The sequence below is a fragment of the Panonychus citri genome, unplaced genomic scaffold, assembly GCF_014898815.1.
Source record: "Panonychus citri isolate SS breed McGregor unplaced genomic scaffold, ASM1489881v1 Contig00023, whole genome shotgun sequence".
NCBI classification, from domain to species: domain Eukaryota; kingdom Metazoa; phylum Arthropoda; class Arachnida; order Trombidiformes; family Tetranychidae; genus Panonychus; species Panonychus citri.
This window is the reverse complement of record NW_026515428.1, coordinates 947178-970645: the sequence shown is the minus strand read 5'-3', so window position 1 is coordinate 970645 and position 23468 is coordinate 947178. Positions and strand designations below refer to the sequence as shown.

At 29.1% G+C, this 23468-nt stretch overlaps 1 protein-coding gene across 2 annotated transcripts in view; it reads left to right on the top strand.

Annotated features, from left to right (window-relative positions):
• Nucleotides 1-1546: 1546 nt before the first annotated feature.
• LOC128396645 (uncharacterized) overlaps nucleotides 1547-23468 on the top strand; it is a 37663-nt gene continuing 15741 nt past the window's right edge. Inside the window, exons 1-7 of one of the 2 annotated variants that reach the window (XM_053357265.1) lie at nucleotides 1547-2176; nucleotides 2776-3039; nucleotides 17398-17695; nucleotides 19699-19896; nucleotides 20302-20446; nucleotides 21291-21563; nucleotides 21939-22616. In XM_053357265.1, coding sequence (XP_053213240.1) covers nucleotides 2098-2176; nucleotides 2776-3039; nucleotides 17398-17695; nucleotides 19699-19896; nucleotides 20302-20446; nucleotides 21291-21563; nucleotides 21939-22616 — 1935 coding nt within the window. In that variant the 5' untranslated portion in view covers nucleotides 1547-2097. The remainder of the gene's footprint in view (nucleotides 2177-2775; nucleotides 3040-17397; nucleotides 17696-19698; nucleotides 19897-20301; nucleotides 20447-21290; nucleotides 21564-21938; nucleotides 22617-23468) is intronic. The other variant, XM_053357263.1, reaches the window with a different exon arrangement.

Here is a 23468-nt window from a genome sequence, read left to right as displayed (position 1 = left end):
AACCCAAACAATCAATCAGCTATTGGAAACATTTACCTTGAATTTGAAAAGAAAATCGAAAGATGGTTAGGAGAAAGATTTGAATTCTAATCAACTATCATTTCGAGTTCGATATAATTATTAGAACTGAATTAGAACTTTGTATTTAAAGTGGAATTGTGATGATTTGTTGTTCGAAACTGAGTGAAAATTGTCTACCAATCTAATGGGTGATTATGTTTTAGAATTTTTAATCAATGAAACAATAGTCATGGAGATGAAATTCTGTCAAGTTGTTGGTTAATTGTGATGATGGAGAAAAGTTTTCACAGGAAATGAGTCCATAAATTCATTGAGATCTAAAAGGATATTGAGTTACATTAAAGGAAAGACAATTCTCATCTCAGGAAATCAAATGGAACAATAATCAAAAAGAATTGTTGGTTTAGGTTCCATGAAATTTCCGTTTCTTCAGATAAATTCATCTTCTCATCATGTTGTTCATCTTGGAAGAAGAAAAAAAATAAAATAAAACAACAGAATTATTAACAGAATGATTAAAAGAAAACAAGAATAAGAATCATTTTTTTCTTCTTCTTCTTCTTTTTCTTCATTGTTCATCACATTTAATTCCAAATGGATTAAGATGATTAAAAGAGAGAATCAAATCTAATCACTGAAATATATTTACACGTATTCTCATCATCATTAAGCTTAATCATCTTTAAGAGGATTCAATTTAATTTCAAGAAGATGATAATAGTAATTATGATTAACTGTTAATATGCTTTTATCAGATTTAATTTACTTTCCATTATTAGATTAGCAATTAATTTCTTTCAGTTATCAACTAATCATCTATTATATTAATAACTACAACTTACAACTATGATTATGATGATGATGATAAATTGTTGGTAAATCATTTTACTAATACTTGATTAATTATCATAAATGCGAAAATCAATTGCAATTCAATTAACAAATCAGATTAATGTGAGATGGAAAAAAAATCTGATCAACAATCAATGAACTTTTTTGTCCGTTTCTCAACTAATCAATCGTTGATTAGTTGGCTAGAGTTTTGGAAAGGTGATAATCTTATGATTAAGTTGAATTAATGATTGGATATTTAGGGAGAAACAAATGATTTAGTAACATAACATGATAATCTTGAGAAAAGAAAAGGATACTGACCAATGGTCAGAACTTTTTTTTTATCATCTTCTTTATCATGAATGAAATTACAGATTCTGAGAGAGAAAAGGTGAAGATGAGGATGGAACTCATCAAATCAAATCTAAAGATAACAGAGAAAACATGTTCTTTTCTCAATAGAAAGAAAGAAAGAAAGAAAGAAAGAGATGATGTTTATCATCATCTTCTCTTCATCCAACATTGAAGTTTCTTGTTCTGTTTCCATGGTAACCATTAGCATCACTCCCTGACAACATCAACAATAACAACACGATGCTAAGGATGATAAGGATGAGAAAATCGAAGATGAAAAGACGCATGGAAATTGGACATTCGAGGGATATGGGGGAAGAAATGAAAGAAAGAGAAAATGAAAGAGAAGATGATGATAAGGGGGGAAATTCCCAGGGAGTCAATAAGGTTACCTTTCAATTCAACATTGAGTTTAGTTCATCTTACAAACTTATCCAACTCACCCAAGTCTATCAACTGATTTATCGAGCATTTTTTTATCAAATTATTATCTATGTTTAACTATTAACTAATCAATTCAATAATCAATTGTGATTAAGTAATCAAATCTCATCTTTAATCAATGTGACACTCTCACATTGTAATCAACAGGATAATCCCTTTTAATCAGCTGAGATTTTCTTAATCTTCAATTACAATTTGATTGTATTGTTTTTATGCTCACCTTAATTCACTTGTATTAATATCAATCAGCTTGATTGTCAACAATTAAAACTTTCAACAAGTGTGCTCCTTGAGTGTCAATTTTTACCAACAATTAATAGTTTGCTTGTTGATTATATATATCAACTTGTTACATGGATTAATTTACATAACAACAATTAGTTGATTATCATCTGACCAATTGTCTAATCCATCAAGTGTCCACCAATTAATAATTAGCTAAATATGTTCAATCAACAATCATATTTAACCATCATCACAATTATAATCAATTTCTCACTGGATTTAACTGTTTCCTTGCAAAGTGAGTTAATCTTTAATATCATCAGTTAAATTGTTACAATTAAATCATCAAATGATCAGATTACCTTTAGTTTTTTGATTAATATAAATTGTAATTACTTGCTAATAATAAATAATAGTTACACAAGGTTTAACCTTTCAGGTTAAATAATAATAATTGAAAGTATCAGATTACAATTAGTTGATTGTAATCAGAATTTAGGTTAACATGATGTGTATAACAATCAAAGGTAAACTTTAATCATCGTAATTTAATTAAATCATTTGTTAGCCTCTTTTTTTTATAATTATGTTTACCCATTGATCAAATACAATTAACTTTTTTTTTGTCTCAAAGTTACTGAAGGGGAAAAAACAACAATTAGTTTAATCAATTTCCTAACATGTGACAATAACTTAGCTAATTAAAATTAAGTTTTTATCATAGTTTACAATTAGTTGATGATATTGATTAGATTGTTATGTTAAAATCACGAAAAAAAAACAACAATCAGCATCAGAATTAATTAAAGGTACAATCGAAGATTCAATTTACTTAGAGAATTGAGAAAGAAAATTGTTTCGATTTTAACTAATTGATTAATTAATTGTTCTCAATAGGCTCAGGATCCAAGTGTAATCGGACTGTTGATGTTTACGAAACAATCACCGAGCCCAAAGTGACCGATTCTAATCGTGGTCAACCAATTACTTGTATCTACACAATTAGGATTAAACCAGAACGTAAAGATTGGCTTGTGTTCATTAGATTCACTAAATTTAATGTTGGACAAGTTAATTACGATCGGACTAATTGTTTGGGTGGTTACTTTCAAATCATTGATGGTTACAGGAATACAAGCAATTTACAGCATCTAAATCCAGGTAAGATGACAATTAGAAAACTTAATACGCTTAGATTATTATGGAATCACAATTAACCCCGAAAATATGAATGTTCATTTTTGAGAAGCAAATTTGAGGTTCTAATGAATTGATGACCTGAAGTGATAATGATTAACAAATAGAAAGCTAATCAGATTTGATTGTTGTTGTTGTTATTGTCATTTGTGAATTTGAATAATCATCTATTATATTGAAAAGGTAACATGATGTTGATGATAAAAGTTTCAATGATGAAGTAAAAAAACTGATCCATCAAAGTGAATGTGAAAAAAAACGATATCTACTGTTATCTTATCCTTTGTCAGAATTCATTCCCAGGGAGTGAAAGTCAACTTTTCCCTGGGGGCATTTGGGATGATAAAAAGCATCTTCCTCATCATCATAAGCTTAATATCTTTTACTCTCTCTCTCTCTCTCTCTCTCTCTCTCTCATTCTATCTTTTGTATTATAATATCATTTTCATCAACCTCAGTTACTGTTAGTTTTTCAGCTAAAAAGAGACAGAATCGGGAATTAGGGAAAAAGAAGAAAAGTTCTGTCAGAATTTTATTCGAATTAGAAATTTTCTTCTCTCTCGATATAATGGAAGTTCTCTTTGTATTGGAATATGATATTTTCTCATGATGATGATCATGTTATTAGATGAATTATCTCACTATTGGAAATACCTCTCAGCGATATTACAGTTCATGAGAGAGAGAGAGAGAGAGAGAGAGAGGATAATATTAAGATACTGAGAGATAACAAGGTCTAGATCAAACAATTCATCAGAATCATTTATCTCCTCATCTTGATTTCATGATATTTTCATGATGATTATCAACGTTATCGCTTATGATTAGCATCACTACTATTTGCTTATACTTGAATGTGATTTGATTAACTTGATTGTTGTTCTGCAATTTAATTCTGCCTGTGATTGGGTTGATTGATTTTTTTAGCTTCTGATTTGATTGCTGTAACAATTGATTATCATCAATGTCAAAATTTTGTGTGTATTTTTTTTAATAATAATTTATTTCATTGGTAATTCAACTGCCTCAGGCTATTTAGCTTCATTTTGATTTTGAGTTTTTCAACTGTGATTAACTAAATCAGTTGATTGTCATTGACGTTTAAAACTCATTACTATTGGTTGTTTTTCATTCAATTTAAATTACTAATACTACCAAAATTTAATTAACCTTCTAAATCCTTTGATTGTTATAGTTAATTATCAACAATCAAAGTGAGATGATTAATCAATAAGTTTAATTTCAAATTTCATAGAGTTTAATCAAGATATAATTAGTTAATTAACCGAAAAGATTGATTTTTTTCCCCACCAGCATGAAGATCAACAAATGTGTATTAAATTGCCACAACAATTTAATCACTTAATCAATAACAATCATCTTAATTTTGAGCTTTAATTGGTTGATACAATCAAATGAAAATCATTTGAAATTATTGATTGTTGAGTTTTAATTTTTTTTGTTTGTCAAATCTAATTACAATACTAATGTAATCAAAATCTAATTCAGTTTGAAAATTTAATTATGGTCAATAAATTATTATCATATCAACAATTAACTTGACAATTTATCATGTTCACTTGTCACAATCAATTGCCAATAAAATCAATCAATTAACATAATAACTTCAACCATAATCATCATCAAATTTAATTGTTATCAACTTTAATCAACATCTTTTCCCAATTTCAACAATTACAATCCAATTGAAATGATGATTACAATTGTTAAATTATAATAGCAATCAAATTAACGTGGAAACAAAATATTGAACAATCAAAAACTACAATTTGATTAACAACCATTGAAGTATAAAAAAATTAACTTTTCCCAGCGATGATTAAATTAATTTTACTCCTGGTTGGTTTAATGAAAGGAAAGACAATTATGATTACTTTTGAATAATTAGTTGATAATTTGGTTAAATATTAATACGATTGACCTAAATTGACAATGAATGAAAATGATAACAATCAATTTAAATCATTAATCAGATGACAATATAATCTTGAATGAAAGAGCCACAACTTATTTTTATTACAATTTTCAAACTGCTAACAATTAACACTAATCATTCATGAGCAATTTATTTGACAGAGATAAAGTAATTTTAATCTTCCTCTTGATCGTTAATTCATGATAATCATGAAGATGATGATCATGATCATGGTAACTCATTAATCCATGAAAAGAGAGAGAGAGAGAGAAAAAGTTATTCCAATAAAAGAAAAAGTTTTTTTTTTATGTTCTAATGATAATTTTTTGTTTTTCTCACTCCCACTTCCACCTTCATTGGCCCAGTTTCAAGTAACACCCTGAAAGATTCAGGGTGGGGTGGGGTGAAGATGGTGAACATGATGAAATTCAGTGAACCTTGGAAACTATAATTATGGATGAAAAGTTTTTTCTTCTTCTTCTTTATCTTCATTTTTAATGTTTCCATGTTTTCAGAACTTTTTTTTTTCCTTCTTCTTCCATGATAAATGTTATATCATTTGAAGTTGTTTAACTTCATGATGATGATGAGGATGAAGATGAAGATGAAGATGAAAGTTTCTCTCAAGTTATTACACTGAAAACGATTTACACAGTTAAGTTGATTTAATTCATTCTCAATCATTCAGTCAATTGATCAATTATCATGATGATGATTCAATTTTCAGTTCTAATAGAAATAAACGAAAAAAAAAGAAAATCATTTCAAAGGAAAATTATCAACAATAATATCGATAAAAGTTCATATGTATTCATAAATATATCTAAGTTTTCACTTTACCCAATAACTTTAAAACTTTAATCGTTCTCGAAAAATTAATCTGTCACAATTTACTTTCTGAATAATGATTATATCTTTCAAGTGCAATTATTACACACTTTTCAATCTCACCCTGAAATATGAAATATATTCACCATGTTAAAAGCAATCTGATAGGATTAAAGGCAAAGGGATTATATTGACTACTATTATTCATGGTGTATCTTTGAGATTATCATCTTCTAGAACTTATTTCTCGGTGGATTAACTTGAGTATAAATATTTATATATATTTTTGTTTTCCATGGTGAGTGTGGTATTATCATGAGAATGATGATGGAGATGTTATTCTGAAATTGGAACTTTTTTTTTTCATGGTGATGAAAAATTCCTAACAAATTGGGATGAAAAGGTTATCGGTTGATCACCATGATGATGATGATAATAATCTAAAAGGGAGAAAAGGTGAAATGTCAACCTGAATGAAATTGAACTTTTGTTTGTATCCATGAGTTAAGGTTCCATGTGTAAGAAAATATGGATTCAGGTTCATTGATTTATTCAGAAATTTATCATGAAACTTTGGAAATCGAAAGAAAGATGATCATCACAAGTTCTAATAAGTGTTCAAAGTTCAAGTTCGAGGGTTCAAATGATAATATAATCTATCATGAGGACTGTTTCTCAATCAACTGTTATCGTAATAATATCTCACCCTGTGACTTGAACATTTCCGATTTCAATCTATCTCTTCTCATGGTGGAATCACCATTTTCATTTCCTTCTAGAAAAAAACAACAACAACAACAATCAGAATATAATCAGTTTGATTGTCGGTGATTTATTTATATTCCATGATATTGATTAAAGGAGATAAAGTTCAAGGTGTATATTCAATTTGATTGATTCTGTTCTGAACATTTCCTCTCAATATATATATCACATTCACCAACACCATGAACAAACTAAACTCTAATATTATAATAATAATATCTAACAAGAAAAACATTCAATCATCATCATTAATCATCATGATAATTAGTTAATTATTTGCCATTTTCTTTCCCCTTTTACCTATTCAATAATCAATTCAATCAATTTACCTTTTACACTATTGTTCATGATTAGATACATATGTAAGTACCAATGAATTGAATTCAATTAATCACCATGAAAAGAAACAAAATAAACATTATTTTTGAAATTATCTTGAAAAATGTTCATGATTGAAGCTAAATTGTTGGCAATTTAAATTTAAGTCCATTTATTGAAGTTTTGTTTTTCTGGTAATAATCAAGTTGATAATATTTATTGATTCAGTTTGGAAATGAAAATGCTGAGGGTGGGGTGGGAAATATCAACAATATCACTGTAACCACTATTTACTCACGAAGAGGAAGAAAAAAAGTCTTCATGATAACCATTAAATTCAAATTTGAAGATAAGGAGATGATGATGATGATGATGATAACAATAGATGATGATGACAAAGATGATAGTGAGTGGTTGGGGTGGGTAATAGCTGGAAAATATCATACACTCACCTTGAATAATATGAAACAAATCAGGAAAATATTGCCACTTTCATTGGTATAAATGTAAGAATGGATTAGAATTTGAAATTTTCCTTTTCTTTTTTTTGGTCTTTCTATTTCTCAATGAGACTGAATTATTATCTCGATGATTACAATTGTGATTTACTATAATGATGATAATAACTTCAACATGGAGGTGGGAAAATCGGCTCTCAGCTCTTGGTGGTAATAAATTGCAATTTATTACAATTGCAACTGGAATTGAATATATTGAAACTGAAAGCGGAAATTGTGTCCAGTAGAATTGGATCAGATTAAGAAGTGAAAGAGAGAGAGAGAGAGAGTGAGAGTGAGAGTGAGATGAAAATGGAAGAGGGAAAAATAGAAAATATAAAAATAAGATAATAATCTGACCATTTCTTTTCCTTTATCATCAACATCATCATCATCTTTATCCTCCATCATGAACATTTCAAATTGAATGGAAGAATAAAAGGGAAAAAAAAGTTCCACATGAAAAGAATGATTAGTTTGGAAGAATTTTATTTTTTTTTCTATTCTTCATAATTTTCCATCATCAGTGGGAGAATTTGATTCTAGAGATGATGATGATGGTGGTGATGATGTACTGTTCATGAAGTCCATTCCCACTTACAGATTTCACTCTCTCACCAGTGGTAACTTTTGATAGAAACTTCAACAAAAATTTCAATCTCAGATTATCAGAGTTTCTTGTTGCCTTTTTTCATGTCAGAATTTGGAAAAGATATTAACTCAAAAATCACCTTACACTTACCACCATCTCTCTCTCTCTCTCTCTCTCTCTCTCTCTCTCTCTCTCTCTCTCTCTCTCTCTCTCTCTCTCTGTATACTTATTTACTTTTTATCATGTTTTCAATTTTTCGTCTTCTATCCTCATCACAATGGACATTGTCCACCCTCAGGTGATAAGTTTCTCTTCCATAATCAACTGATTGAACATAGAAAAGTTCATCTTCTTATCCTCTGTATATGAATGAATAAAGTTCAACCTTCTTTCTCTCTCTCTCACTCCATCTTTTCATTTCGAATTTTCGAAAAGTTCTAATAGGTAACTTTTTTTATTCTATTCTTTTCCTCAATTTTTGCTAATAATCCTTTCTAATGGCAAATTATTTACATAGAAAAGTGATTTAGTGGATAATTGTTATCATGATAATGTTTATGATAACAATTTAAACAGTTGAATTAATTTTCAGGCGAAAAAGTAATTTGAATTAAGTGGATTGAATTAAAATTGGAATATATTGAAAAAAAGAGGTCCAATTGGTTAACAATTTAAGATGTGGATTAATTAATTATGCAGATGATTTACTTTTGTAAAATGAATTTTTTCACCTCAGGTTAATTAGCTAATTGAACTTATACTTGTTAATCAGTTCTCACAAATTGCTGATATTGTAAATAAATCACAACCAATCAATAGATTTTGAGATTTCTGGTTGATTGAGATTAGATTGTCGACTTTTTAGTTAATTGTTATTAAAACTGCAAATTGTTTAACGATTTTGATTGATGAGTCTCTGTGTTTTTGGGTTAAATGATTAAATAAATTGTTGGTATGAGAAAAAAAATTCAAAATTAATAATAAAAGTTTAAAAAATGATTAAACTTGTTTATCAAGGTAAAGATTTTGTTGAAAAATTGATTATGATTAATGACAATTAAATGTTAATAGGCCAGAGAGAGAGAGAGAGAGAGAGAGAGAGAGAGAGAGAGAGAGAGAGATGTACTTAATCATGATTAATGATCAACTAATTATGTTGGTTAATCAAAATGCTAAAACAATGCTATCAAACTAATCCAATTACGATTAAGTTTTGAACAATCAAAAGTTTCAAAAAAAAGTTAAACTTCAGATTCATGATTTGAATTGATTTTATCCAAAAAGATTCTGAAAAAATGAACTTCTATTCAAGAGACTGAATCAACCCAGAATTATGATGATAATACTTATACTTAAAACTTTCCAATATGTTGAAAGTTCATTCAGAATTGTTTTTCACCATTAGAAAAAAATTGATCATATTTCTCAATGAGAATTGGTAGCATCATGAAAAACAATATGATTTACACCAGAAAAATGAATGGTTGGTTTATGAAAACCAGAATTTCTGTTGAATCTCAAGGAAACATTATCACGATAAAAACAATTGGAAATGAATCTTATCATGAATTTGCAAGTCTATTCACCACCCAAATACATAAATATTATTCAGTTTCTGTTTGTTGTCTCATGATAACAACAACATGATGAGAAGGGTGTGAAATCCATGTTGTTGTTATTGCAACAAGAGGGTATTAAGTTGTATATATATAACTGAGAGTGGGTATGCAAAAAAAAGCTTCATGAAAAAAACACTCAGTAAGTTGATTCATCGGATTACATGTTAATCTATTTTTCTTACTACTCATGATTATCTCCCCTGAAAATCATCATCATCAAGTGGTAACACCAAAAAGTGAAAATGTTGATCCATTTATTTTTTTTTCTCAACACATTAATCTCACCAAATATTAAGCTGACAATCAAATCAAACAATCAATCAATTGCAAACCTTTGCATTATCATACATTTGTTATTATTATCACAATCAACTAATTGCAATCAGTTAGGATTCTCAGTGAAGAAAAACAAAATCACCAATTCAATTAGGATAAATTGTCTACTCTATTTACATTATGATTAAATGTTACACCTTTTGATTATCATTACAATTTGATTGTAAAAACAAAATTAACTTTTCCCACTCCCACTCTTAGGCGGGAATAATTGATTTGAATGAATTTTTTTTTCCTCTCTCTCTTATTTCCAACAATCAAGGGAATTACAAATTGAAATGTTTAAATTATTTTGGATAAAGATTTCAATTCAATTTACTGATTAACGTTTTGTCAATTGATTTCTTCCTTACCAATGGTAATCCTTTTAGATTGTTAATTTCATTTAAAGGTAAATTGTAACAATCAAAATCTCAAATAATCATCTGGAAAAATATACAATTTATAATAATACAAACAACAGTAATAATAATAACTTTTAATTCATTCAGTTTACAATAATACTATTCATCATTTGAACATCATCATGAACCAGGGGTAAGAATATCATTGAATGATAATGAGACGGGAAAGTGAATCAACTAAATTGTAAACACTTTGCAATACAAATTAACCAACCAACCAACTAACTAACTTAATCAAATCAAGAGAATTGGAAGGAAGAAAAAAGAGTAAAAATAAATAATCAAAACTTTTCCCTTTTCCATTCAGAGATCAGGAATCGAATGCAAGTTCGAGCAGTTCGAATAAAAAAAAAGTTCTAACTCCTTCGAAGACAATGAACAAGAAAAAAAAAGAGTTTCAAAGTTAAAGGTTGAATACTCAGCAAGAATGTTGAATCAAATGATTACTGTTATTTTATTATAATTACTTTTAATCAACGAGTGAGAATTACAATCAACTTGATTGTTTGTGTTTAAGTTTTTTTCCTCTCATTGTTGGTTAGGTTTAAATGATCAATCTGATGGCTTAGATAATAACGGTAATACATTTATGCATATTCACTGAATACAAAGAGTCCAGAACTTTTTTCCCCCTTTTATATTCATTATATTCAACCTTTTGAATATTATCCTCCATGAATTGTTCATTGTTATCATGAAATTATCTATTTAATAATGGATATTAACATTCCAACCATTCCGATGTGTGTTCAGATTGATAATCATGACAATACCTTTGAATTTGACAACTTTTGACTTTGATTCAGTTTGATTTGTTTGTTTGTTTTTTTTCATTCAATGGGATCAACTTTTCTCACTTGATTCTGTTCATTTGTTTATCATGATAATAATAATTATCAACAATTAATTGATTCCAATTCTATGAATTAATTATCATCATTGTCAAAATAATCGTTTAACAAGCAAAATTAAAAGTAACATCATTTAATTGTTGCTTCGAGTTGTCTTTTGTATTGTTAATATAATTTGACATATTCACAATCAGAATTTTTCAAGTTTACTCAGTTTATATGTTATATAAACTATTGAACTTCCATGGAGATAATGATGATCATCATGGAACTAATGATTTTGAAACAGAAGCAGCAGAGAATCTTGAGGGAAAAAAGTTCGAATGAAAAAAAAGTTCTAAAGGAGCAAAAGTGTATTTAAGAAAAGTTCATGTTCTCATTCAAGTAGGAATTCATGTTGACTGAATAATTTTTTTTTCTTCTTTTTTTCCCATGATATGTATTCATCTACGGATAGAACTCTTTTTTTTAAAGTCATTGGAAAAGCTGATAAGCTAACAAATATCATGAAGAAAAGACTTGAATGGTTATTCAAGAATCAACCTCTTCCCCACCCTTTTGTTAACACAATCATCATGATAATATAAGAGAGAGAGAGCAAAAGTTTCCAGGGGAACCTGAAGATGAACTAACAATGAATTCGAGTACAAAAGTTGAAGGAGAAAAAAAACTTCTCATGGACTTTTCAGATTCTCTTGAAAAATTGAAGAATAAAAAAAATTCGAATCATCTTCTTTTTCCTCACAATTTACGATTCCATGTTAAAGTATTTATCTCTCTCTCACCCACTTTATCATCCACCTCCCATGTTCTAAATCTCCCCTGGCATCTTCTTTATCTTCTGAGAGAGCAGAGAGAAAAAAAAGAAACTTTTTCATCTTCAATTCTGATACAAGATCTCAAGTTAATCTCATTGAAAATAACCCGATCGTGTCTTCGTAATGAGTTTGATTTATCATTGAGAAAACTTTTCATTCCTTCACCCACCATGTTGAGAGTGGAAGTGGGATTGATTCGTGATGTTGATTCAGTGGAGAGAAAATCAATTATCTCTTTTAGTTATCTAAAGGTTTCCGGTTGCAAGAAAAAAAAAGAATCACATTTAGAATCTTTTTTTCCCTTTAAATCACCATGAAGATGAAAAGTTCTGAGTATTTGAATTAAGGGTGAAAATACAAAAGCATAAGTTTAACAGTTTTTCATGTTAATCATTGCTGCAAGAATGATTAAAGCGTATTGATTGTTGGCTAACAATTAACGCTCTCATTTTGATAATAACCTCTAGTGAGAAATATATTTTATTTGGTCAGTAATGATCATGATTGATGAGATAATATAATTAGTCTTAATTGTTTGATTTATTAACCATAAACTTGATCACTAAATTGTGGTTCATTCAAATTGCTGAATTATTAATTGTTGAATTTTTATTCGTGAAAAAAAACATTAATTGTAATGAGTTTTTTTTTGTGTATTTGTCAAACTATTATGATCATGATAATAATAGAAATGATTAACTGTCAGAAACTTTCAACTTGATTAAATTGTTAACAATTAAATTAATTATTGGAAATTCATTAAGCTCATTACCTCTAATAGATTTTAATTTAGCTAATTGAAAGTAAAAGAGAGTAATTCAAATTAAGAAAAAGCTACAATTTAATTAACTAATTGTTTTCATCATTTGGAATTACAATCGGCTCCAATTTAATTATTTAAATCTCTCAATGATTTACTAATTAAAGTGAATCATTTTAATTAAAATTCCAAAATTTTCATGTCAAAATTGTAGATTGACAAACTATCACAAAACTTTTCGATAAATTTTTGAACAGTTCATAATCGTGGTGCTTCAAATTTTCATCTAACTTTCTGAACATCCTCAAGTTCAGTTCGAGTAGCTTTTTGTAGTCGATATGATATAAAATCGAGGTCATTATTTGCTTTCACATGTCGTTCGAAGGTCACAAAAAAATGTGGAGAAAAACTATATCACCTTCAGATGACCCTGACCTTGAAACGCTTTCTTTCAACAATGACCTGAATGACCTTGATCTTTCAATATGACAATTGAGTATCGCTCACACTCATACCACTCAAGTCCTGTGTCTCTCTGACTCTTATTTGTTGATAAATCGCAACTAAGATCGATAAAAATAGCTGAATAGCCCTATATATTTCTATAATTTCTAAAAGTTCAAATGAAAAAACTGATTCTTCATTTAATCAAATTGGATTTTCAAAGAAAGTACATTCTGATTCGGAACCTTCATGTTTATCTGAGATTAATGTTAACAGTTTACAGCTTACACTTGGTACAGTTTATATTTGTGGTGCTCCTCATGTATGTGATATCGGTGAAAAGAACCGTAAACTATCAATAATTCAACATATTTCAAGTGATTATTTTAAAGCTATTTGTGTTCATTGTAAAATACCAAAAATCTTTTATTCTTATTTAAATACTTATAGACATTTCAACGAGAAACATATTGAAAAGATTTCTGTAACTAAAGATCGATATGATATAAAATCGAGGTCATTATTTGCCTTCACATGTCGTTCGAAGGTCACAATCAGTAAATCAGCTCGAACTCTTATCGATCGTGAATCTGTCAAGTCAAAAATATTGAACGATAAATGAGACTGAGAAAAAGCTTCTGGAAACTTTGCAAAAATAAATGAGAATCAGTTAATTACATGGTTACTTTTGTAACCTCTATTTACTTAACTGATCATGATTAATTTGATTGTTTTACCATTTGAATGTGACAAATGAAGTTTGAATTGGCACAATAGCTGAGAAAGCAATCAAACAGTTTGTCAACTTTGATTAGACATTTATCACAATCAAGAAGAAAGACAATCAGTAAATTGTTGCAATGATTGTGAAAATATATAAGAAAAATGTTGATAAATAACAATTTACCTAATAGACAGTTATTATTACTATTATCATCTTCATGAATTATCATGAACTTTCATTAGAAATGAACGATTCCCTTGGAACGATTTTACCAATAAATATATTTCTTGTCTAGTTAGTCTGATAGCTTTTATCATGAATTCTGATTATTATCAACTGAAACCACCCTGATGATGAAATACTCGGAAACGGAATTGATAAAGGTTTATATTGAACAATGTAATAACAGTTAATTGGATGAACAAGCAAACCTAATCAAAGGTAAGATGTTTAAATAATATCAAACAACTTTAATCAAGTGTAAATAATGATGAAGATGTTTTTAGTTTTCATCTTCTTATCATCTTAACCATCATCATCATCATCTTCATCTTCATCTTCATCTATGATCAAGTGAAAGTCTTAACAATTTAATCTCAATCAAACTCTAATGAACCGTTGATTAGATTATAATAAAAACCAACAACATATAAGATTCAGAAAGTTCAGTCGATCGGAAAACTTTATTTTGTCTCTTTCCATTTGTTTCCTTATTCATTGTTTACCTGAACTTTTTACTGTTCCTCCTGAATCATGATACATATAAATCATGAGTTTCATAGGTAGAAATGATTATTGGTGAACCAAAAGAAAATAAGGTTACCAATGGTCAGGGAATTCTGATTAAATTTAGTTTACAAAAAAAAGTTCTGTTCCAATTTATTCAGAATTTTGATTTTTTTCGCTTCATGATGATTCCAAATAGTATCTGAATATTTGAAACGTGAGTAACTTGAATTTTTCATCTTCTTTTACTACCTGATTATTTGTTACAATTGGATTCATCTTTTGCTCACCGCTTTTCAGATTTTCCTTTTATATATTTTTCATGAGAAATTCAGATTCTGTTGTGGATTTTTCAGTTTTTTTTCCAGAGCTTTTTGAATCATGAGAATCATTTATTTCCATGTTAGATTCACACTCTTGGAACATTAGTGAGCACAGAAAGAGAGAGAATTAGGGAGAAAATCAAATGGAATTGTTTTCTCTTCTTATTCTTCATAGATGATTGAATTTATCATCCACTTTAATCTCATCTTCATGGAGGTTCATGAGAACCAGAAATGTTCAGGTAAAAAGAATCCTCGAATTGATCAAGTTCGTGTCCGTTGGCTACAAATCATTAAAGGTTAATCAAAATTTGAACGAAAAAAAAAACAGAGAAATTGTCTTGTGATTTAGATTATTCATCAGATGAATTAACTAAATCATTACGATGAATTGTAATCAAATGTTATTTTTACCTGAATAAGTACTCAACCTGATTATCTTTGCCTGAATAGTATCATGGATTTGATTGAATCTCATGAAATCAGTTTGAAACTTTATTTTCAATTCCAATTTTCTTTTACAATTTTTTCTTCCATTGGTTATGATTGAATAATATCAATATTTCATCATCATGGAACTGAAATATTAAAATAACCTTTACATGTAATCATAAAATCATAACTGAAACTCTTGATTTCCGGAAACTTTTGTATCCAAAACTTTTGGTGGTTTTCAAAGTTCAATTTTGACACAATCAAAACTGAAACTTTGATTTAAAATTTAATACAATTTGATTAATGATCCAGATTGTTGATTGTTTAATAGTATCAAAGATTAATTTATATGAATATCAGATTATATTGTGAAACAGAATGATGAATATAAATAATACTGAACAATGAAAAATCCCAATCAGGGAATCAGAATTTATTATAAGTTATATATATGTTCAATATGGGAAAAAGTTTCCCCTCAGGTCATTTGCTGACCTAAAGGTTTTTTTTTCTTACTCATCATCATGATGATATCATGAAAAGCTCATCACCAATATTATCATGCTGACTGAACCATATCCACTCATGATTAATATCAAGAAGGTTAATCCAGTTGATTTAATTACTCAATTTTGTTTCAACTTGCAACTCATTCAGCATTCAAAGTGTGTTCATCATCATGATGAAAATTGAACTCACAACTTGATAAACTCATGAGATAATCATATAATCAGGAAACTGGGGATAACTGAATTGTAACCAAGGCCAATATTAAAGTAACAAAGTTTTATTGAATAAAATGTTGAAACTTATCAAATGAATTAATAAATAAAATTGAATTTTCATCAGCAAAAAAAAAGGTTAATATTAAAATTGAAATTTCTGATTCACTTTACATGGGAAGTAGATCATTGATTCATTGGATAATCAGGTTAATCCATCACCATGATGATATTAACCTGGAAATAGATAACAAAAAATTAATGGATAACACCCAAAGTTTTTGTTTCCTATTTTCATGAAGAAAAGTGAAAAAAAACTGTCAATTCAATAATCAATCCACCTCGAGTTCAAACTCCCACTTACCCAGAACTCAATTTATCAATATTTCATTTCCCACCTTCCACCCTGAGCCCTGTTCCTCCTCCACCTTCAATGATCATTGAATTTACTTTCACTTCAACAAAGAAAGATAATCATATGAAAAAATATTATTTCTGTAGTGGGAGTTGAACAAAAAAATATATAAAGATACTCAAGATAGAGGGAGAATGAGAGAGAGAGAGAGAGAGAGAATCGCCTCAGGTGATGTTAATATTTCATCATCATCATCATTTTAAGCTTATAATGGTTGGATGAAGATGATGATTCCTGTTATGTACACAGAATTGATTCAGGAAAAAAAGTCTCTGGCACTGGGAGAGTAAATAAATTATTAATATTTCCACCACCGGGTTGAGGGAAAGGACAAATCAAGTGAATAAATAATAATAATATTTTCAATTTATGCTAATTGTTCAACTTTGGAGTTTACTTTTTTTTTCTTAACACTCTTATCGATTAGAAATGTCACTTAGAACATTTTGTTTTACTCTCTTTTACCCTCGAATTTGCAATTACCGTTATTATGCTCAAAGGCTTTTAACTTTCCCACCAAGCAAATGAAATTATATCAAAATCAACCATTTACAGTTCCAATCCATGTTAATATCTATTGAATCCATTATGTATAATTTTTCACATCTCAATGATTACGAGCACAAATATTAACACAATTTCTTTGAACCATGTTCACGAACTGATTGTTATATATTATTGAATAGATTTTGTTATCAATCTTTAATTGTGATTCCAAATGTTTTTCTTATATTTGAACCCTTCAGAATAAAGTTTATATCCAATCTGATGTTTTTCCTTCTCTATTTTTTACATATTACTTTCTTTAGGATTTTTCTGTGGTGAAATTGATATGCCAAAGAATATTATCTCAGAAACGCCGTATGTCCGGATAGTATTTCATTCTGATTCTTATTCAGAGGAGACGCAGTTTCAGTTTAGCACCGAGATACAGAAACAGGACGAACACTGGACTAAACTTGGACAATTTCATAAGACTCGAAATCGTCGTGGTCAGTTGATCACCTCAACTTATTGTGATCGGATTATTCAAGATTGTTCACCTGGACATTGTTACATCCATTCCCCTGGTTATCCTGAAATTTACCCAAGAAACTTGAAATGCAGGTAAGAATCCACACAACAAGACTTACCTTTACAACTGTTGATATATCATAAGAAATGAATTCAAACCGAGAACAACAAACCAACAAATAACTTGAATGAAATTTTCTTATTTTCAAAATTCATCATCATGGTCACATGTTGTTCATGATATTATTACTGAACTTTCATCTTTCAACTCTATCACTTTATATTTCATTTTCTTTCTCTTCCTTTTCATCTCAAATCCCCATTAACTATTCAGAGTAAAAAGTTTATCTTCATCATGATGATGAAATCAACATAACATTATATGCACTTTATTGTATTATTACACATCACATTATCATTATTACAATTCCTATTCTCATCATCATCATGATCATCATGAAATAATTCACACAGAATAGGAAATAGGGAGAAAGATACTCGAGAAATGGTTAATATTTATGCTCAGTTGACTTGGAGGTAAAAAGCATGAGGAGGAAACAAAAAAAATATACAATAAACTTAATTCAGTAACTGAATATGATAATAAACATATTATCATGATGATGATGATGATGATGATGATGATGATGATGATGATGATAATAATGATTCTGAAAATACCTGTTATATTATTAGCATGTTTTTGGCTCTCTCTCTCTCTCTGTACTCACTTGTTAACATCTCATTTTCATGATGATAATAATGATAATATATCAGGAAAACTTTTGTTTCCTTCATGGTGATCATGATTAAAGGTAACAATCAAACTGGTTATGAACAATTTATGATTGAATAAATAATGTAAATGTTATTATAATTAAGATGATTAGTGTTCAGGTTCCCTGAGAATTGAATCTAGAAGAAATAATTTCTTTTTCCCTGAGTAAATATCATGATTATTATTATGATATTTTCCTTCTGCTAAAACTTTGTAAACTTTTTCTCGACTTTCGACTAATATTTGTTTAATCTAATTTCTAATAACAGTTTAATTGATTTCGAGTTAATTTTAATCGATTTTGATATTTGTCTTTTTGTTCTTTAGTTTCAAGAGTGAATTTAAATTCTCTCGGTGTTTTTATTTCTCTTAGAACTTTTTTCCCTCTTTTAACTCATCGAATCAACGATTTACTTGTTACTCAAGCTGGAAAGATGAAAAAGAGTTGATAGCAATTGAATGACGAAGATTATTATTGGTTTTAAGAAGGAAAAGGATTGAGATTATTTTTTTCGAATTTGGAGAAAAGTTTATCATCCAAGTTACGAATTTTTTTCTTCTTCTCTCTTTCAGTCTTTCAAAGTTCTTAAACTTTTTCATCCATCATTCCTGATCAAATGATTTAGTTCATTTCTCATCATCATCATTTCATCTTCTTCTTCATTCTCTATCTGCAAGTTTTCAGGATAAAGTCATCAATCTTTATTAGGGAAAGATTTTCTCTTTTTTCAGAACTCGAAGCTCGAACTGGTTTATTTTAGTTCTTATTGTTGTTATCTGGTGAAAAGATCAAAATTTTAAACTTTCGCTGGGATTTAATTCATTTGATCTCTCTCTCTCTCTCTCTCTCTCTCTCTCTCTATCTCGATTCGATGCTTGATGATCTTCGAACTCAAACCAAACTTTTCAATTCAGAAGCAAAAGATTAGTTAGTTTTTTTATTCTTTTCGAAAAGTTCAGAATCGAAATTTTTTTTATTCCAATCCACGAACATCTTCTTCTAAGGTTATCGCTACCCACTCATGAAGAAAATTTCATCATGATTCTTGTTTATATCATCTATCTCTATCTCTCTCTTCATCCTAACCACCCCACCTCTCCCTCGTTAACCCACTTCCTAATCCACTCTGGGATGAAAACGTTTTTGAATCAACAATAAAGAAAAAGATAATATTGAATCAATCAACAGACTAGACAATTAATCACTTTCTACAATTGAATCAATTTCTTTTACCATTCTTATTTTTTTTTATACGAAAACAAAAATTTCAACCTCATCATTTCCGTTTCCTTTCCACTTGAATAAAAAATTTACTAGATATTTAATCAAATCACCTGGTGGATTAACCAAACTTGAAATTGTTGACATGGATATTGATGGTGAACAATGTGAAGGGATGTTAATCTGTTTCCCTCGACCAGTAACTCGTAATTACAATCAATGCCCTTACGATTCAATTAAAATTTATGACGGATCAACATCCAAAGATCAACTAATTACATCACTTTGCGGAAGGTAATAATAACTTAATTTACTACTATCATAATCATCATCATCAGTGTTACAACATGATCATTATCATCTTCATATTTATCATCCAATTTGTCTTGAAATGATGAAGAGCCGAAAGAAAAAACTTATCATCATCATCATCATCATAAAGATTTATCTTCCATGGAATCACAATCATCTTAGTAATCATGTTAATCATCACCATTTAATAGTAATAAAAACTGCAAAATTCAAATCATTATTATCTTGACATGATAATGATTCAGTTAATGATTCATAAGATACTCATTTTTTTTAATGAACTTCAAGTGTTGATGATAATGAGTTTCACTTTCATGGTTCATGTGATACTTTTGATAACAATTTTAACTCTCAACTTTTTTATTTCCAAAATTATCTCATATTCAGAGGACGATTATCATCAAATATAATCGCCTCCCAGCCCTGGATGCTCATTGAATTTGAATCGTCGCCCGCTGGACGATTAGTGGACACTGGGTTTCAGATTAAAATCGAGACTGATATTATCTTTGATTCTGGTCGTTCGGTTGAGGTAAGTTCAGTTAGAACAATTTTCATTCTGTCCATTTCAATTTCTCAATAGATTATCATATTATCTGTCATTCTCATGGAGTATCATTAGTGTCATTGACATTGGACTTAGATTCTTAATCATTATCATTAATAATATCATCAACTAAATGGTTCTTGTTGAGATGATAAACATTTCGCCTTTGACCTTAAATGACACATTAACAATTGACCTTTCAACTGACCAGAATTAGGAATGACCTCCGGTTACTGTGATGGTCACTTTTCATCTTATCGAAAGTTTCATTTTTCTTATTTTTTTCTTCCTTTTTTCTTGCTGTTTCAATTGATCCCAATAAGAGCCAAAATCAATATTATCCATGTTTTTATATCTTCTACATGATGATGATATTTATCATCCACAGTCATCATCACCACTACTACTACCACCTCATCATCATTATTGTTATTATATCATGAGAAAATATAACAAAGAAATCAATTGAACCTCTGGAATTAGATATTATTATTTGATATTGTAAACATATTATCAACATTTAAACTGTCATCAAATTGTTCATCATCATGATTGTGAACAGTTTTCAACTTGATTATCCAAGTGTAATGAGAAAAAGTAAAAGAGACTCGATCGAACTCAGTTAGAACTTTTATCTGCTCCCTGAAAATATTATCACGATGAACATAATCATCGACAGTAAATAATAACAGTTATTATTAACACTTATGTCAACAGTTAATGATTATATTTAGTATCATGAGAATTACTGAACTTATCGATGTTGTTATATGGAAATCGATAGTTTTCAAAATTTCTGATATCAACTTTTCCCTCTACTATTATTCAGGTTTCACCTGATGGATCATGTTTACTTCAAGAGACTATAACTGATTCAGTTGATTCAAGTATCTTCACCAATCCTCGTTCATGGTACCCTGGTAATGTTACATGTTCATATCTGTTCACGGCACCCGATCAATTGGATCACCTTTCAATTGAATTTCTCAGTTTTACTATTGAGCGAATCACTTTGTGCGAGGAAAATGTCAGAATCTATGATGGCCCAGAACCCGATCCATTCAGATTAATGAATAATCTTTGTGATACCAACAAACCCATGGTAAATTTCAATCTCTCTCTCTACCCACCATCTCAAATCCTTCACCATCATTTCCCTGAACAATTTTAATCCTCTTCTCATACCAAATGTCATCAATTTTGTTGAATAATTTTTTTTTCTTCTTGCATCTTAATCATGGCGATGATAATTATCTCTACCATCACCATCACTCCAACATGTATCTGCTTTGTTGATAAACATCACATTCATTCATTAACCTTAATCACTTTGAATCCTTTTCTTTTTTCCCACTTCCTTAAAAAGTCAAACTCTCAAAAGATTTAATTAAATTCAATGTAATTGATTGTCTTTTTCATCTCAATCCTATTTCGCTCTCTCTCTCTCTACCTCATCTTCCTTTCCATGATACTACAGGGTGGAGCATCCGAATCAGTCTATGTTACAAGTGGACCTTCACTTCTTGTCCAGTTTCACAGTTCGACTGGTTCATTAGATGGATCATCAATCAACTACCGTTTCCAAGTTAAACGATTAATCCCGGAGATAAAAGTTTCTTCTGAATTTGTTTCACAAAATTGTTCAAAACTTTTCACCGCAATTTCACCTTTAACAATTAACTCATTCTCATCACTTCATGAGCAATTAAACTCTGGTTCATTCACAATCAACCCGTCCGATTTTAACTTCCCAATTGATGGTAAAATCCACTGTAATCTAACCTTTGATGCATCAATCATTTCCCATGGACGGGTTAACGTTTCAATCATTTCACCCTTCAATTCAGCTCTTACCTGTGGTAAATATTGTGATATCGGAATTCTCGGAGTTAATCAGCCTAAATTACTTGTCCACCGGGCAGTTGATTCAACCCATTTTCTGTCACCACTTTGCTTCTGTCAACCCACCGGTCGAGAGTTTCCCTTTAATTTTCAAACTGAATTCTTATACAAACAAAGAGGCTCAAAATTAACCCCTGAACAAGATGAAATCCCCCTGGAAACTATTCAGCTCATTTCAAATAGTTCACTATTAAGGATTAATATTAATCTTCCCTCGGATTGGGGTCGAAGACCAGAATCAAAGCCGATCAAGGTAATCATCTAATTTTCCCTCAGTTAAAATTGACTCAGAACTTTTTGAATAGAAAAATATTTCAATTCTTTCAATCAAGTTACTCAACTTGATTCATCCATTTCAACCTCATGATGGATCATGATATCAACAACAATGAACAAATTTCATTAACCTGTCAAAAGTTTATCATAAATATTATCACAATCTGAGAATTTGAAAAGTAAACATTTTCATGTTATTATTTTGTTATCAATTTTCATTGATCAGCTGATTAGATTTTCAGGAAATTCAATTCTTTTCAATATCATGAAAATGAACCATTGGTTGTGTTTCATTGGGATGGATTAATTTGATTGACATTATTGTGAATCAATTTTAATTACAACCTAATTTTCAAGGTGATTCCATTAACCAACAATTTAGTTTAATGTCTAGAAAAGTGATTAGTTTAATCAGTTACTATCATTACGTAAATTAAACTTTTCAAGTGAAAAAAAAACTCTCATCACAATTAATTTTAATTACATCAGCATCTTATTATTCACTTATCAATTGGTAACAATTTAATTATCATTAATTAGCCTTAAAATTAGTTGATTTTACCTTTTGATTATATTAATTAATAGTAGCATTTGTAATTGTTGTATTTAAGATTAATGATCAGATTTAATTGTTATCATTAGTGAAGACATTATTTTTATTTTATTTTTTCCTCTTGTTTAAATTGAGTTTCCTTGTTGTTGATTGTTGATGATTAATTGTTTACAACTTTTGATTTTTAAGATAATAATAGATTATTGTGATTTATAATGATTAAGATAATTGATTATAATCAACAATTGGAGACTTTTGTTTTCCCATGTTGTTCAT